Raw genomic sequence first — 16432 nt, 5'->3', positions numbered from 1 at the left:
TGCAACGCGTGTCTCACCATAGCAATCCATAAACTTCTGGTAATCGCTGCTACCTTGCATCGGGGCTTCCACAAGACGTACTTCTTCTTTGTCCTGCGCGTACGGGGCTAATCGGTTGAAATGGACAACCTTTGGTTTTCCTCTGGGGAGCTTCCTTATCCGGTAAACTAAATCATTTATCCTCTTGATTATTTCATACGGTCCCTCCCACTGTCTCTGCAGCTTTGGTGAAAAACCTTTCCTCCTTTGTGGATTATGTAGCTACACCAGATCTCCAGCGGTGAATCCACCTTCAATAGCCTTGATGTCGTAGCGCATTTTCATTCGGTCACTTGCTTGCTGCATTTGATTGCGCACCTTGTCATGAATGTAATCCAGCTTGTTCCTTAATTTACTAACGTAGTCCTCCCCAGCTACGTCTTCTCGCAAGGCAGTCGCAAGGCAGCCTTATTTCTCGGCCGAACATTATACTGGATGGAGTTTCCTTGGTAGATTCTTGAACCGATGATCTATACGCCATGGTGAATAGATGTAAATATTCATCCCAATCCCGCTGGTCATCAGAAACTACTTTGGCTAAATGTTTTCTCATGGTCCGATTTATTCGTTCGACCATGCCGTCTGATTGTGGATGAAGAGGTGTAGTCCTTGTTTTGTGAATCCCCAATTTGCTGCATACTTCTTGGAATAACTTCGATTCAAAATTTCGGCCTTGATCACAATGCAGCTCCAGAGGTATTCCAAATCTGCAGAAGAATTCTCTGACCAATTTATCAGCTACCGTACTTGCCTCTTGGTTAGGAATACCGTAGGCTTCCACCCATTTCGTGAAATAGTCCATCGCTACCAAAATGTACTTGTTTCCATGGTCTGTTTCGGGAAAGGGGCCAGCGATGTCGATAGCTACTCGTTCCATGGGGGATCCGACGTTATATTGCCTCATTGGTGCTTTTCCTTTACCATAAGGTCCGTTAGCAGCAGCACAAACCTTGCATCTTCTACACCAATCTTTAACGTCCCTCTTACAATTTAGCCAATAAAATCGCTGCCTGACTTTTTCCAACGTCTTAGTTATCCCGAAATGTCCACCTGAAGTTCCATTATGTAGTCTGGTCAGAATGTCTGTCACACGGCTCTTCGGCACAATCAACTGAAGTCTCTGCTCAGTTCCATCTTCATTTTCCCAACAATGTTTCAGAAGACCTCCATCAATCTTCAGCGTTTCCCATTGTGCCCAATACGACTTTATATTCTGGCTCAGTCTGGATACTTCTTCCCAAGTAGGTCGTCTACCGCTCTTCTTCCAACTCAGAATTACTTTCAAGTCGTTATCTTCTTCTTGTGCTCTTTGAATTTCTTCAGGTAGCCAGTCGTCTTCTATTACGGTGGTCCGCCTCAAATCGATCTTTTCTTCCAGGCGCGAACAATGGCTCGAATTCTGGGGACACTCCATGGTTTCGGTCGAGCCATTGTCTACCACAGCGACTCCTTTTATTTTCTCAGCTGTAGCCCTTTCAAATTCTGGACGATTCTGCTTGAAATGCCTCCTTTTGTTGCAGTTCCAGCACACATCATCCTTTTTACTAGCAAGCAATATTCTGCGGACTTTTTCTTTGACAATCTCCTCAACAGATCGATCTGTTTCTTGCTCTTGTCTTACACGAAGGTGTCCCCTATGCGACGCTTGCTTCGCTGCCTCAATTTCCAAAGCCTGGGCTAAGGCATCATCTATAGTACTAGGGCGTGCTAGTCTCAGGGCTTGTTGTATTTCACTATCCTTTATCCCATCCACGAATTTCTGGATTGATAGCTGTTCCAGGAAGCTGTCTGGAGCAGATGGATAAGCCAGCCTGACTAATCTCGCCACATCAGCTCCAAACTCCTGGAGATTTTCCCCTGTTTTCTGCACTCGGTTCTTTATTTGTGCATGGTATACTTGTTGTAGATGAGCATCACCATATCTCATCTGAAGTTTCGATGTAAGAACTTCGTAACAGGCTTGTTGACTCTCCGGGATCGTCTGCAGAATGTTGAGTGCCTCTCCTCGTAGAGCTATAATTAATGCCGTGGCTTTTTCGTTATCGTTCCAATTGTTTGCCAGCGCAGCAGCTTCAAACTGTTTTTGGTAAGTTGACCAGGGTATTTTTCCATCAAAAGTTGGAGGCTTGATCTTCATTCTACTACCTTCGCCGTCATTTTCCGCTTTTGCTGTGCTGTAGGGTGTTGAAGCCAGGATATCTGTTCTGTTTGACATTCTTTTCAAGGAATCTATCAATTTGGAATGATGTTCAATTATTCCTGCCATTTCTTCCAATTTTCCATTAACGTCGTCATAAACTTTGTCAAACTTTTCGTCAACTCTTTCATAAACTTTGTCAAACTTTTCATGAACTCTTTCATAAACTTCGTAAAATTTTTCGTTCACTATATCAAACTTCTCGTCTACTTTTTCAAATTTTTCATTTATGGTTTCCAGTTTCTTATCCAATTTATCTGTAAGTTGACTCACCACATCATTACAATTTTCCTTAATCTGATCAATTTTCTCCTTCAATTTTCGAGAATTTTCTTCCATTTGTTCATTCAACTTACAAGAGTTCTCGTCCATTTTCTCATTCATTTTACAAGAGTTCTCGTCCATTTTCTCATTCATTTTACAAGAGTTCTCGTCCATTTTCTCATTCAATTTTCGAGAATTTTCTTCCATTCTTTCGTTCATCTTACTCAAAAAGTCCATTACCGCTTGAGTCTCCATCGCGTTCTGTAGTCTTGTGGTCACTGGCATGAACTCCAAATATCCAAAATTATTTATTTGATTTGAGCGATGTTGAACCGCACACTTGACACCAATGTAACGTTTTCTTCACTTGATTAAAACGTCCAACTTATTAAAACTATTTATTTACACTTAATACACTTATAACTCACAAACTAACTATTACACTACTATTTATTTCCACTCTTGTTTATTTCCACTAGTCGCTTGCACTGTAACTGTACTTGTACTTGCCTACCTGCTCCTCCGCTGGGCTTATATAGGCGCCGGAAACATTCAGGTACCTTCGCGAACCTTTCTGGAAGCTCTCGACCGCTCTGGTTCTCGAAAGGTCCGACCGCAAGGGCCGGACTGGTTACAATAGTTTGAAACTTTGTTTGGGTTCTTGGCAAAGGGGGCTATTTGAATCAAACAACCATTTTAAAAATACGTCTATATTTCGAAGCTATTTTGGCTTCTTCATCAGGACGCTGAAATATATCATAAAAAGAACAAATACATGTGTTCAAAAATCGAGGGTGTTATGATTTTTAATTAAAGAGTAGTGGACTGTATTAAAAGATAATTGAGTTGGAGATGGTATAAAAACATTTATTAAGAATCATTCACAACCATAAAATGAATATGTCACCTGCATGAAGCTAATACAGTAAAAAGCAACTAATATTAACAACATCTATAAACTCAGAGAGACAATATCCAATTAAAAACAAGAGATGGTCCAGAGCAGTTCAAATGAGAAGTCATTTGATGTCAGACTTAGACGTTGAGGAGTTCAATAAATTCAATATCAACACAACGGTTACACAGTGATAGGGCAATCAATTGAAAATTGATTGCGAGAGCCTCCTTTTTCTATCAGAAAACGCGAAGGTTAAAATATTGAATTTTAAAGAGAAGACGCGAGAGTACAGAGAAATAGGCCCGAGGTGAAACTGCAATGTCTAAGTCTGATCATCAACGAGAAATCGATACATTAAATTTGAGTTGATCAATAATGTTAATGTAAGTATGAGCAGAACAAGAGTAGCACAAGTTAAATGAGAAGCACAGAATTAATGAATTTGAGAAGCACTAGAATATTAAAAATAATATGAAAAGGGCAATAAATTCTAATTAAATGAGAAGTTCGATAATAATTCATTAAATGAAAAGGACAATCATAATTAATATGAGAAGAACAAAGTATAATTCATATACATTGAGATGATCTTGAAGAGAGCAAAAATCTATCAATGTATTCAGCATTTACAGAGACAAACTGCTTACAAGTAAGCACGATTAGAACGTTCATCAGAAAAATAGAAGAAACAATTGATAAATTAAGAGAAGTCATGAGAGTACTGAGTTGAATAAATCTCTAATCGTAGATTTTGAGATGTGCTGAAGGCTGAGAAAACTAACATGCATGCTGAGTCCGATGAATGAATATAGAAGAGAAACAATGAGAGTACATATTATAAAGAGTAGACCATACCAAGTGAGTAGACATGAGTGTTCGTGCAGACTTTCCAGGGTGGAGCCTAGGTCGAGGTGTATCGAGCAATGTCATTGATCGTTTAACTAACGTTGAGGTGTTCACATCCTTTTCTGAGAATAACAGCTACATCCAGGGTCCACCCTGGAGAATATGAGGATTCATTCATCTGAAACTCAACACCAATGAATTAGTCACATGTATAAGAGGTGATCATAAGAGTTGTTATAAAAATGATAAAACTGATTCCAATAATAAAGAATATTACGAGAAGACAATGAATCAGATATCAATTCTATGAAGATGAACTTGAGAAGTTTCAATCCTGGTGCTACATACCCATTTTCATGTGAGATGATCTAGAGAACTCTGAAAATCTATATAAATTATGAAATATGATAAAATATATAGTTTTGAGAGGACAATAGTTCGATTTGAGTTGAGTAGACATTTCAATTGAGCAGTGCTCGCAAGGATTCTGAATCTATTTCTAGATTCTGAATCTCTTGCACGTGGACTAATTTCAGTATAATGAAATTATCATGAAAATGGTGTAATGTATGATGTTGAGCAGTCTGAGAGTACTTTACCTTAAGAGATGAACAATTTAGCACCAGGATTGATGCGAGATGACTTGAAAATTAATAACTAGAAGAGGTGAGCGTGAAAATGAGAGGTTAGAAAAGCACTATGAAAGCTAAGAGAAGTTACTACTACAGAGCTAACAAAGAGAATGAATTAAAAATGGCTTCAGCGGAAACTGGACATTTGACATCTTGTAGAGGGGGCTGCGCCGTCGATGCTGTCGAGTGGAACATCCTTGAGAACTGCCAGTGGCGTCGTTGAGAAGGGGCTGAATTTTTAACATTCCGCCCGCCATAACTAACAGCGTTAGTTATCGAGAAGACTTGAGGGGTTGAAATTCTTTCTTGCTTCGTCTGGAGTGGACACTGGCAGGATTGCCAACTTCGAGATCGGTCTGGTTAGAGTGGACGTGGAGGTCTTGAGAGTGACGACACGAACAAGGCCGTCTGTCCCTGGGTGCACAGCCATTACTCGCCCTAATGGCCACTTGCATGGAGGTAATCTTTCATCGGTGAGGAGTACTAGTGACCCAACCTTTATGTCATGGGCTGGATGGTGCCACTTTGAGATGGACAGTTGACGTTGTAGAAATTGAGTTGACCATTTGGACCAGAACTGCTGGGTGCGTTGCTGAATTAACTGCCATCTTGACAGTCGAGAAGTCGAGAGGTCTTCGAGAGATGGCTCAGGTACGGTGTTCAGAGCTGTACCTATTAAGAAGTGGCCTGGTGTGAGAGCGGAGCAGTCTTCAGGATCATCGCTGAGCGGTTCGAGAGGTCTAGAATTGAGGATGGCTTCGATCTGTGTGAGGAGTGTGATCAGCTCTTCCATGGTGAATGGCTGATCCTTGGTAGCCCGGGCGAGGTGATATTTGAAAGATTTCACTGCTGCTTCCCATTTTCCTCCCATGTGAGGAGCTGCCGGTGGGTTGAAGCACCAGTTAGTACCTTCTTTCAAGAGGAGTTCGGCGATGACCTGGTTTTGTGAGGAGGCCTTTGAGAACATGGTCTTGAGAGTGGCATCGGCTCCCATGAAGTTGGTTCCGCAGTCTGAGTATAAGGTTTCACAGATGCCTCGTCGAGCGGTAAACCTACGGAACGCAGCGATAAATGATTCGGTAGTGTAATCACTTACGGCTTCGAGGTGGACTGCTGAGGTGGCGAAGCAGACAAACACACAAACCCAGCCTTTGTGTGTCTTTGCTCCTCTTCCTTTCCAGGCTTTGAGAGTGAGAGGTCCGGCGTAGTCTACACCAGTGTGGAGAAAGGGACGAGATGGTCTAACGCGTGGTTCTGGTAACTGGCCCATGAGTTGTTGAGCTCTTATACCTCGATGCCGTGCACATGTAACACACTTCAGGATGTGGGATTTCACTGGGGCTCTTCCTCCAATGATCCAATATTGTTGTCGGATGGTGGACAGTGTGAGTTGTGTACCTCCATGGAGAGTTCGTTTGTGAGCAGAATCTATAATCAGAGAAGTCAATTGAGAAGCTCGAGGAATTATTGCAGGATGCTTGCTATCTGGGTCTAAGAGAGCGTTGGTGATTCGTCCTCCTACACGAATGACACCTTCTTGATCGATGAACGCCGTGAGTCTACTGAACACATGTGAGGATGACAGAGCAGTACCATTTTGAAGAGCCTTGAGTTCTTGAGGAAAATACACTTGTTGAGTAGCCTTGATCCAATAGATCCTTGATTTTTCCAAGTCAGTTGAGGTGAGCGGAGTTGTGAAGTTCAGAGTTGAGGAGTGTCTGAGTCGGGCGAGGACTCTTAAACAGAGAGAGGTGATTCTTAACAATTTATTGAGAGAAGAATACCTGTATATAAGATCCCACGAGTAGTCTTGAGTTACGGCCGTGAGGAGGTTCTTGGTGGGTCTTGCTTCAGATTCGGGGTCAATTGTCGTTGCCGGCTGACGATTGGGCCAGGAATCTGGTGACTTGGAAATCCATGGTGGTCCCGTCCACCATAGAGTGCTGTTCAGTAGTTGAGATGACGAGAAGCCACGAGAAGCACAGTCCGCTGGATTTTCTTTGCCGGAAACGTATCTCCATTGTGCACCTGGAGTTAGTTCTTGGATGAGCTCTACCCTGTTTCGAACAAAGTCCTTCCAGCGAGCGGGGTGAGATGTGATCCACGTGAGAGAGACTGTTGAGTCCGTCCACAAAGTCGTTGAGTGTATCTGTGTATCTAAAACACGATGAGCATAATTAGTTAACTTGGCCAAGATGAGAGATGCTGTGAGTTCGAGGCGTGGGATTGTGAGGCGTTTCAACGGCGTTACTTTTGTTTTCGAGCAGAGCAATGTGACTTTGGATCCTGTGGACGGTGAGCGGACTACGAGATAGAGGACTGCTGCCATGGCAAGTTGAGAAGCATCAGAGAAACCGTGAAGTTCTAAGGTAGCATTTTCTTGGGTGCCTACCCATCGAGGAGCACGTACACTGGCCAGTGATTTGAGATCTTCTCTGATGTTGCACCATCTTTCTGTGAGTTGAGGTGACAGTGGTTCGTCCCATGACAGTTTCTGGAGCCAAAGTTCCTGCAACAACATTTTGGCCCTGATCGTGACAGGGGATACTAAACCAAGTGGATCAAAGAGTTGAGCGATATGAGATAACATAGTACGTTTAGTTACCACAGACCCAGATGAGCTTGAGTTGATCTTGAACGAGAAGTAATCCTCTTGAGGATACCAGAGGAGGCCTAGAAGTTTCGTTAAAGTAGGACAGTCGTCAAATGAGATCGGCGATGGTATCATTTCTTCCTCGGTTACCATCTTGAGCGTACTTGGAGAGTTCGATTGCCACTTTGCTAAGGGGAGGCCGCCCGCCATGCAGAGATTTTTCAGGTCGATAGCGATTTCTGAGAGTTCTTCTTTCGTGTCTGCACCACCATAGATATCATCAACATAGCGACCTTTGGTGAGTGGTGGAATGGCGAGTGGAAACTTGTGACCTTCATCTTCGATGAGTTGGAGGAGGACTCGAATGGCCAAGAAAGGAGCAGCCTTGGTTCCATAGGTGACGGTGGTGAGGTGGTACGTCGCTATCTCATCTTCTGAGTTTCGCCAGAGAATGCATTGGAGATCCCAATCGTCTGGATGCACCATGATCTGTCTGTACATCTTCGTGATGTCTGTGGAAAACACAAATTTAAAGCGACGTACCCAGAACAATACATCAATCACATCTAACTGAAGTTTCGCTCCTGTGTGCATGATGTCGCTCAGTGAGAGGCCTGTTGAGGTGGGACTGGAACCATTGAACACTACTCGCAATTTGGTGGAGGAGCTGTCTGGCTTGAGAATTCCATGATGCGGCAAATAGTATCTGGGATGCGAGATGTCTGAGGGAGCCTTCTTCATGTGCTCGAGTTGTTCATATTCAGTGAGGAAGTCCTTGTAGAGCTGGCAATATTCTTGGTTTCCCTCGAACTTGCGAAATTGTCCTTGGAGGCATCGGAAGGCACGTTGTCTGGAAGATCCCAAAAGATTAGATGATGATTTTAATGGGAGTCTTACCATGTATCGTCCAGAAGGAAGTCGAGAGTGAGTGGTCTTGAAGTGGTCTTCACATTCCTGCTCGTCAGCAGTGAGGTGACTTACGGAGGTGGACTTGACTTCTTCTTGTTCCCAGAACTTTTCGAGAAGGCTTTGAAGGTCAGATTCTTGAGTGGCATGGTATTGAGGAGACACACTTGAGCAGACTTCTTGATGAGGGCATATTGGACCTAGGACCAACCATCCAAAGATCGAGAGCTGAGCTGTTGGAGTTGACCCATCTGGCCCTTGTCGGAGTTGAGGAAGAATGATGGAACCATAGACATCAGCACCCAATATGATGTCGATTGGCCTTGAGGTGTAGAACTCTGGATCGGCGAGCTTCAAATTGTCGAGGTGTGGCAAACGTGGTCGTGTGCAACAATTGAAAGATGGTAAATTAGTAAATGGAGATGACAAGATATGAGCATTTATATTCACGGTTTTGTGATTGTGAAGAGATTTCAGTGTGATCAATACTGATCCTCTTGATCTTGAGGTGGCTCCACCAATTCCAACGATGGTGACTTTGGATTGGCTTCGAGGAAGGCTGAGCTGTCTTGAGAAGTCTTCAGAGATGAACGAGAGTTCCGATCCTGAGTCGATGAGAAGTCTTGCTTGGTGCGAGGTGACTGGAGTGAGAACGTGAGCTAGAGCGGTCGAGAGAAAGGTGAGTTGTCTTGGAGAAGTTTTGACGACTGCCCGAAATTTTCAGGCCCTTTTTGAGGTGGCTGGCTTAGCTTCACTGGGCTTAGAAGTAGGCCTAGACGAGGAGGCTTGAGGGGTTCTGGCTGAGGAGGCTTGAGGAGTTCTGGCGGAGGAGACCATGATGATGTGGTCATGGAGTGAGGAGTGATGTCGATCAGAGCACAACCGGCATGTTTGATGAGACCTACATGAGCGGACATTGTGACGGCCAAGACAATTGTAGCACAACTGTCTTCGATGAACCACTTCGTGTCTTTCCGATGGATGACGGCTGTGGTAGCGAGGACAAGTGGCGATGAAGTGTTCGTCACCGCAGTCGTCACAATTGTAAGAGGGCAATCCATTGGGGCGAACTGGTCGTTGAGGAGACTTTGCGGCGGTTTTCGCCACAACACGAGGAGGCACTACACCCGAGACGGGCTTTGAGCAGACCTTTGACGAGGAGACTTTGGATGAGGTGGCAGTGGAGGCGGCAGCGTGCGAGTACGACGTTTTAGGTCGTGAGGCGGGCGTTTTTGAGGAGTCTTCAGGTTCTTCCAGCCACTCCAAAGAGCGGGTATGGGCCTGGAGGAAGTCCATAAGTTTGGTGAGAGGAGGCGATTCGGTGGAGGATCCCAGTTGGGATTCCCACTTTTCGCGAGTTGAGCGGTCGAGATGTTTCGTGATGACATAGACCAGCAGGAAGTCGCATGAATCCAGTGACTGGCCGAGAGCGGTCAAACCTTGTAGAGCTTCTACAAGGTTGGTGAGGAGTGTCTTGTAATAAAGACGAGGATTTTTTTGAGGAGAACAGTGAGGCGTTGAGAATATCTTATCGCAAAGAGCTGCCAAGAGAAGACGTTTGTTCTCATATTGAGAGAGGAGGCTATCCCATGCTATGGGGAACGAGGCGCCAGTGAGGGCTAAGCCAGAAATTAGCTTGAGAGGAGTTGACTGAAGAGACGATCGTAAGTAGTGGAGGCGTTCGACATCAGATATGGAGGTGTTCTGGATTACAAGGGACTGGAAGAGGTCCTTGAATCCTGGCCAACTGGAGTAGTCGCCTGAGAAGACTGGAAGAGGTATATCTGGGAGGCGTGGCTGAGCGGACGTCGACGAAGCAGTCGGTTGAGATGACGGTTGAGATGACGGTTGAGGGGGCTCGAGTTCCTCCTTGAGATGACGGATTCGAGAAGACGATGAGGCGTACAGGAATTCTTCTTCGACGAACACGTCGTTCGAGAAGTAAGGATGTTCTATCTGAGACTCCGGCCATGCGCTCTCAAAATGAGCGTGGGTTTTCAAAAACCCTTTATGTTGTTCGTCGAGGCGTTCTTGAAGACTTTCCAACTTTGAGGTGGTCCATTCACTGGGCTCGTCAACGAGCCCAGCCGAGATGTCTTTCATGATCTTGAGGCGGTTCAATTGAGTGGCCATTTTGATCATTAAGCCTGGCGTCACCAGGCGTGATCTTGAGCGGGTCCTTGGTCCCTCTTTCGGAGGGTCGATTGAGGAGGCTTCGTCTTGAGACGGCATGAGGTGGTCAGATGATCCTTCTTTCCGCTGATCAGAGGCGGTCGAGTCTTTGAGGGGGTCTGTGAGCTGGTCTTTGAGCTGGTCTTTGAGAAGTTCTTTTTTCGAGGAGGCCATTATTGATGCTTAAGAGATGAACAGAGAAATATGATTAGTGAAGATGATGAAATTCCAACTCAATTATCCGGCTCGAAGGACCAAATGTTCAAAAATCGAGGGTGTTATGATTTTTAATTAAAGAGTAGTGGACTGTATTAAAAGATAATTGAGTTGGAGATGGTATAAAAACATTTATTAAGAATCATTCACAACCATAAAATGAATATGTCACCTGCATGAAGCTAATACAGTAAAAAGCAACTAATATTAACAACATCTATAAACTCAGAGAGACAATATCCAATTAAAAACAAGAGATGGTCCAGAGCAGTTCAAATGAGAAGTCATTTGATGTCAGACTTAGACGTTGAGGAGTTCAATAAATTCAATATCAACACAACGGTTACACAGTGATAGGGCAATCAATTGAAAATTGATTGCGAGAGCCTCCTTTTTCTATCAGAAAACGCGAAGGTTAAAATATTGAATTTTAAAGAGAAGACGCGAGAGTACAGAGAAATAGGCCCGAGGTGAAACTGCAATGTCTAAGTCTGATCATCAACGAGAAATCGATACATTAAATTTGAGTTGATCAATAATGTTAATGTAAGTATGAGCAGAACAAGAGTAGCACAAGTTAAATGAGAAGCACAGAATTAATGAATTTGAGAAGCACTAGAATATTAAAAATAATATGAAAAGGGCAATAAATTCTAATTAAATGAGAAGTTCGATAATAATTCATTAAATGAAAAGGACAATCATAATTAATATGAGAAGAACAAAGTATAATTCATATACATTGAGATGATCTTGAAGAGAGCAAAAATCTATCAATGTATTCAGCATTTACAGAGACAAACTGCTTACAAGTAAGCACGATTAGAACGTTCATCAGAAAAATAGAAGAAACAATTGATAAATTAAGAGAAGTCATGAGAGTACTGAGTTGAATAAATCTCTAATCGTAGATTTTGAGATGTGCTGAAGGCTGAGAAAACTAACATGCATGCTGAGTCCGATGAATGAATATAGAAGAGAAACAATGAGAGTACATATTATAAAGAGTAGACCATACCAAGTGAGTAGACATGAGTGTTCGTGCAGACTTTCCAGGGTGGAGCCTAGGTCGAGGTGTATCGAGCAATGTCATTGATCGTTTAACTAACGTTGAGGTGTTCACATCCTTTTCTGAGAATAACAGCTACATCCAGGGTCCACCCTGGAGAATATGAGGATTCATTCATCTGAAACTCAACACCAATGAATTAGTCACATGTATAAGAGGTGATCATAAGAGTTGTTATAAAAATGATAAAACTGATTCCAATAATAAAGAATATTACGAGAAGACAATGAATCAGATATCAATTCTATGAAGATGAACTTGAGAAGTTTCAATCCTGGTGCTACATACCCATTTTCATGTGAGATGATCTAGAGAACTCTGAAAATCTATATAAATTATGAAATATGATAAAATATATAGTTTTGAGAGGACAATAGTTCGATTTGAGTTGAGTAGACATTTCAATTGAGCAGTGCTCGCAAGGATTCTGAATCTATTTCTAGATTCTGAATCTCTTGCACGTGGACTAATTTCAGTATAATGAAATTATCATGAAAATGGTGTAATGTATGATGTTGAGCAGTCTGAGAGTACTTTACCTTAAGAGATGAACAATTTAGCACCAGGATTGATGCGAGATGACTTGAAAATTAATAACTATACTTCATTCAAATTTATTTTAGCAGTCGGTTGGCCATGAAATAATTTTCTCAAGTTTTTGTAACTAGAACGAAGTAAGGTTGGCACTCATGAAATGTCGTTAATGTCATAACGCCGTTGCCACAACTAATATCAATTTTTATTACGAAAATGCCGAAAGTGATTGAAAAAAAAAAGACAGATTTTCAGGAAGTGCTATTTAGAATTCAAGTCCGCTCATTCAAATAGTTATACCCTGATATTCTAAAATCCACAATACGTCAGACGGTAGCGAACATATTCAATGTAAGAGAATTTATATAATGTTTCATCTGAATCTAAACGACTTATATTTCAGCTGGATATTTCCACAATCAGAAAGATTGTGAATGAAGAGGATGACAAAGAATTTCCTTCTATTGGGAGACCCAAAAAAATTGTGGCATTTGAGAATTTTATGTTTGAGTGAATTAATGCGAAAAGTTTACTACAGGACTTTCGATAAATGTCATCGGAGAATAAGTTTCCTAAAATGGATTTTTCTATTTTTCATTTGACTTGTCCTATACATTGTAAATGTCTTAAGGTACCAATAAATACCTAATTATTATAATTGTATCAATGTATTAAGATGAATAGCCACAAATACGCGCCAGTTGTCCTGTTAATTGCTTATTCATGTGAAATTTTTGTTCAAAGGTGAAGTTCATCTTAACTTGAAACTTCCTTCAATTCCTTCTACTTATATTGATGCAAGATGATTTTTGTTGAAGAATTTAAGATTCTTGTAATTATCTGTTAATTCCTTCGGGAGATACCCATTCCCAACCACTGCATCATATGCATTTCATCTTCGGGTTAATATTTTTGAAATCTACAAATAATGTTAGCCAAAGAAGATAACGAATATTAACTCTCCTCAAGCTAGTGCATATTATGATATTATACTGATCTCTTGTATTTTCCGTGCGAATAACTGGATTGCCTTCAATCAGTTTGTATAAACTTCAATTATGTTCGTCACATATTTTCCGAAGAGATTCGACATTGTGATAAGCTACGTAATAACAGAAACTTTTACGTAGAACGGGCAACATAGCGTTGATTTAAAACCCAAAAATGTTTTGACAAGCTTCATAACCTCACATTTTCGTACTATACAGAGTGAAATGTGTCAAATTTCCATGGCCAACCGACTGCTAAAATAAAAGTGAATGAAGTATAGAAGAGGTGAGCGTGAAAATGAGAGGTTAGAAAAGCACTATGAAAGCTAAGAGAAGTTACTACTACAGAGCTAACAAAGAGAATGAATTAAAAATGGCTTCAGCGGAAACTGGACATTTGACATCTTGTAGAGGGGGCTGCGCCGTCGATGCTGTCGAGTGGAACATCCTTGAGAACTGCCAGTGGCGTCGTTGAGAAGGGGCTGAATTTTTAACAACATGAAACAGAAGGGCTGAAAAAACGTGCAGCCTCAAAGACATAAAAAACAAAAATACGTCATTTGAAACTTACATTTTCATTAGTTGTGTACAAATTGACACTGCAAGCCTCATGGAATGTAACTATCTCATTTGTTTTGGTCTCATTTTTAAAGACAGTTGGAGACCTACAGGAAGAATTAAATTTAAAAAATGTGTGCACCTTTGGTAAGTAGGTTAGGAGAAGCGCCATAGATACAGAGAGCACAGAGCACTGAGTTGACACATCACTCCTTCTTCAATTTCAAGAAGTGGTATCTAATTTAATGAGCTACTGGGGGTATCTTCTTATCTAAGACTAGGAGGTAGCTATATATATATTACTTAGGCCTTGTATGTCCGTTCGCCTGTTGATAGAATTAGCGTCTTCATTGATATAGCACATTTCTAGGAAGATTCATTTTTGATAGTTGTTGCAATAATCTAGAATCCTGGCGTTATCGAAATCGAACGAATGATCAAATTGAATTGCGTGCGACGCCAAAGCACAATTATCAGAAAGGGACCTGATGTCGCTTCTATGGCTGGAGAATCGTCGTTTTAGGCATTGAGAGGTTTGCCCTATGTATGTGCTCGAACAGTTAGTGCATGAGATCGAGTAGACACAATTGGATCGATTTAGGATGGGAATGCGATCCTTTAGTCTGGAGAACAGGGCATTATTAGAGAAGATGTTATATTTCGCTAGTTTTAGGTTCTCGATACTCGAGAATATGTGGACTAATTTGTTCGTCAGTCCAGGAATACATGGCAGAGAGGCAAATTTTAGTCTCTCCAGTTCTGGTTTAGCAACCATCACATCACCTGGTTGATGGCTGCTTTCAGGTGGTTCCTGGATGATTACAGGTGGTCCATCTATCGTTGGGTTGGTGCTATATAGTAACTTGTTGAGAAGCCTTTTGGGGTATCCATTATCTTTCAGGATGTTAAAAAGTTCTTGGTGGGCGATTTTTAGTATTCTGTTTTTTAAATTTAGGATCGTGTTTATCTTGACCTTCTCATGCACTAACTGTTCGAGCACATACATAGGGCAAACCTCTCAATGCCTAAAACGACGATTCTCCAGCCATAGAAGTGACATCAGGTCCCTTTCTGATAATTGTGCTTTGGCGTCGCACGCAATTCAATTTGATCATTCGTTCGATTTCGATAACGCCAGGATTATTGCAACAACTATCAAAAAAGAATCTTCCTAGAAATGTGCTATATCAATGTTGATATAGCTGTTGATAGAATTAGCGTCTTAATTCTATCAACAGGCGAACGGACATACAAGGCCTAAGTAATATATATATAGCTACCTCCTAGTCTTAAATAAGAAGATACCCCCAGTAGCTCATTAAATTAGATACCACTTCTTGAAATTGAAGAAGGAGTGATGTGTCAACTCAGTGCTCTGTGCTCTCTGTATCTATGGCGCTTCTCCTAACCTACTTACCAAAGGTGCACACATTTTTTAAATTTAATTCTTCCTGTTGGTCTCCAACTGTCTTTAAAAATGGGACCAAAACAAATGAGATAGTTACATTCCATGAGGCTTGCTTTGTCAATTTGTACACAACTAATGAAAATGTAAGTTTCAAATGACGTATTTTTGTTTTTTTATGTCTTTGAGGCTGCACGTTTTTTCAGCCCTTCTGTTTAATGTATTTGTTCTTTTTATGATATATTTCAGCGTCCTGATGAAGAAGCCAAAATAGCTTCGAAGTATAGACGTATTTTTAAAATGGTTGTTTGATTCAAATAGCCCCCTTTGCCAAGAACCCAAACAAAGTTTCAAGTTATCGAAGTCGGCAAAACTCCACAATCAAGTTAAATGATGATAGTTACGCAATTTGGTGTCAAGATACAAAGAAGTTGATAAGATCCAGAGATGTTATTTTTGAAGAAAAATCATTCTCAAATCCAGAAACATTATCACATCACTTTCAAAGTTCGGAAAGAAAAATTCTGAAGAAATCGAGAAAGATGAAGCGAGAATTTCAGAAAATCAACAACGAAATGATAGTTCAGAAAACGTAGTTTTGGATGATAATGAAGGGAAGATTGAAGTTGATGATATCACGGATTCTGAAAGTACAACTTTTGAAATTGCCAGTTTTGAAGATGAAAATTCAACAGGGAAATGTTTAGAGACAGAGCAAGCTTGAGAAAACCAGTTAGATTCGAAGATTTTGTAATGACAGTAGCAACCAAAATACTTGAAATTGTAGAGCCCAATACTGACAAGGAGGCACTCTGGATAGAGTGGAGACAAAATCCAATGGTTAAATGCTATGACAAGTGAAATGAATGCCCATAGATCAAATGGCACATGGATCATGGAAAAATTACCTGCAGGAAGAGAAGCTGTTCCTTCTAAGTGGGTTTATATAATCAGAAGAAACGCAGAAGACACAATTGATAAGTATAAAGCAAGATTGGTGATAAAAGGATTTTCACAAAAACCAGGTGAAGATTTTGACCAAACATTCAGTCCAGTTGCGAAGATGTCTTCTATAGAGCTGTTGTAAGCATAGATGCTAGTGAAAAAATGACAT

At 41.3% G+C, this 16432-nt stretch overlaps 2 protein-coding genes across 2 annotated transcripts; both read right to left on the bottom strand.

Annotated features, from left to right (window-relative positions):
- Positions 1 to 5144: 5144 nt before the first annotated feature.
- LOC123322914 lies at positions 5145 to 6146 on the bottom strand. Its single transcript, XM_044910995.1, has one exon. The coding sequence runs from the start codon at positions 6144 to 6146 to the stop codon at positions 5145 to 5147; it is 1002 nt and encodes a 333-aa protein (XP_044766930.1).
- Positions 6147 to 9095: 2949 nt separating this feature from the next.
- LOC123322913 lies at positions 9096 to 10721 on the bottom strand. The gene has a single exon (XM_044910994.1). It carries the CDS (start codon positions 10719 to 10721, stop codon positions 9096 to 9098), a length of 1626 nt encoding a protein of 541 aa, XP_044766929.1.
- Between the last annotated feature and the right edge of the window lie 5711 nt (positions 10722 to 16432).

The sequence above is a fragment of the Coccinella septempunctata genome, chromosome 1, assembly GCF_907165205.1.
Source record: "Coccinella septempunctata chromosome 1, icCocSept1.1, whole genome shotgun sequence".
Classification (NCBI taxonomy): Eukaryota; Metazoa; Arthropoda; class Insecta; order Coleoptera; family Coccinellidae; genus Coccinella; species Coccinella septempunctata.
This window is presented reverse-complemented; position numbering and strand designations above follow the sequence as displayed.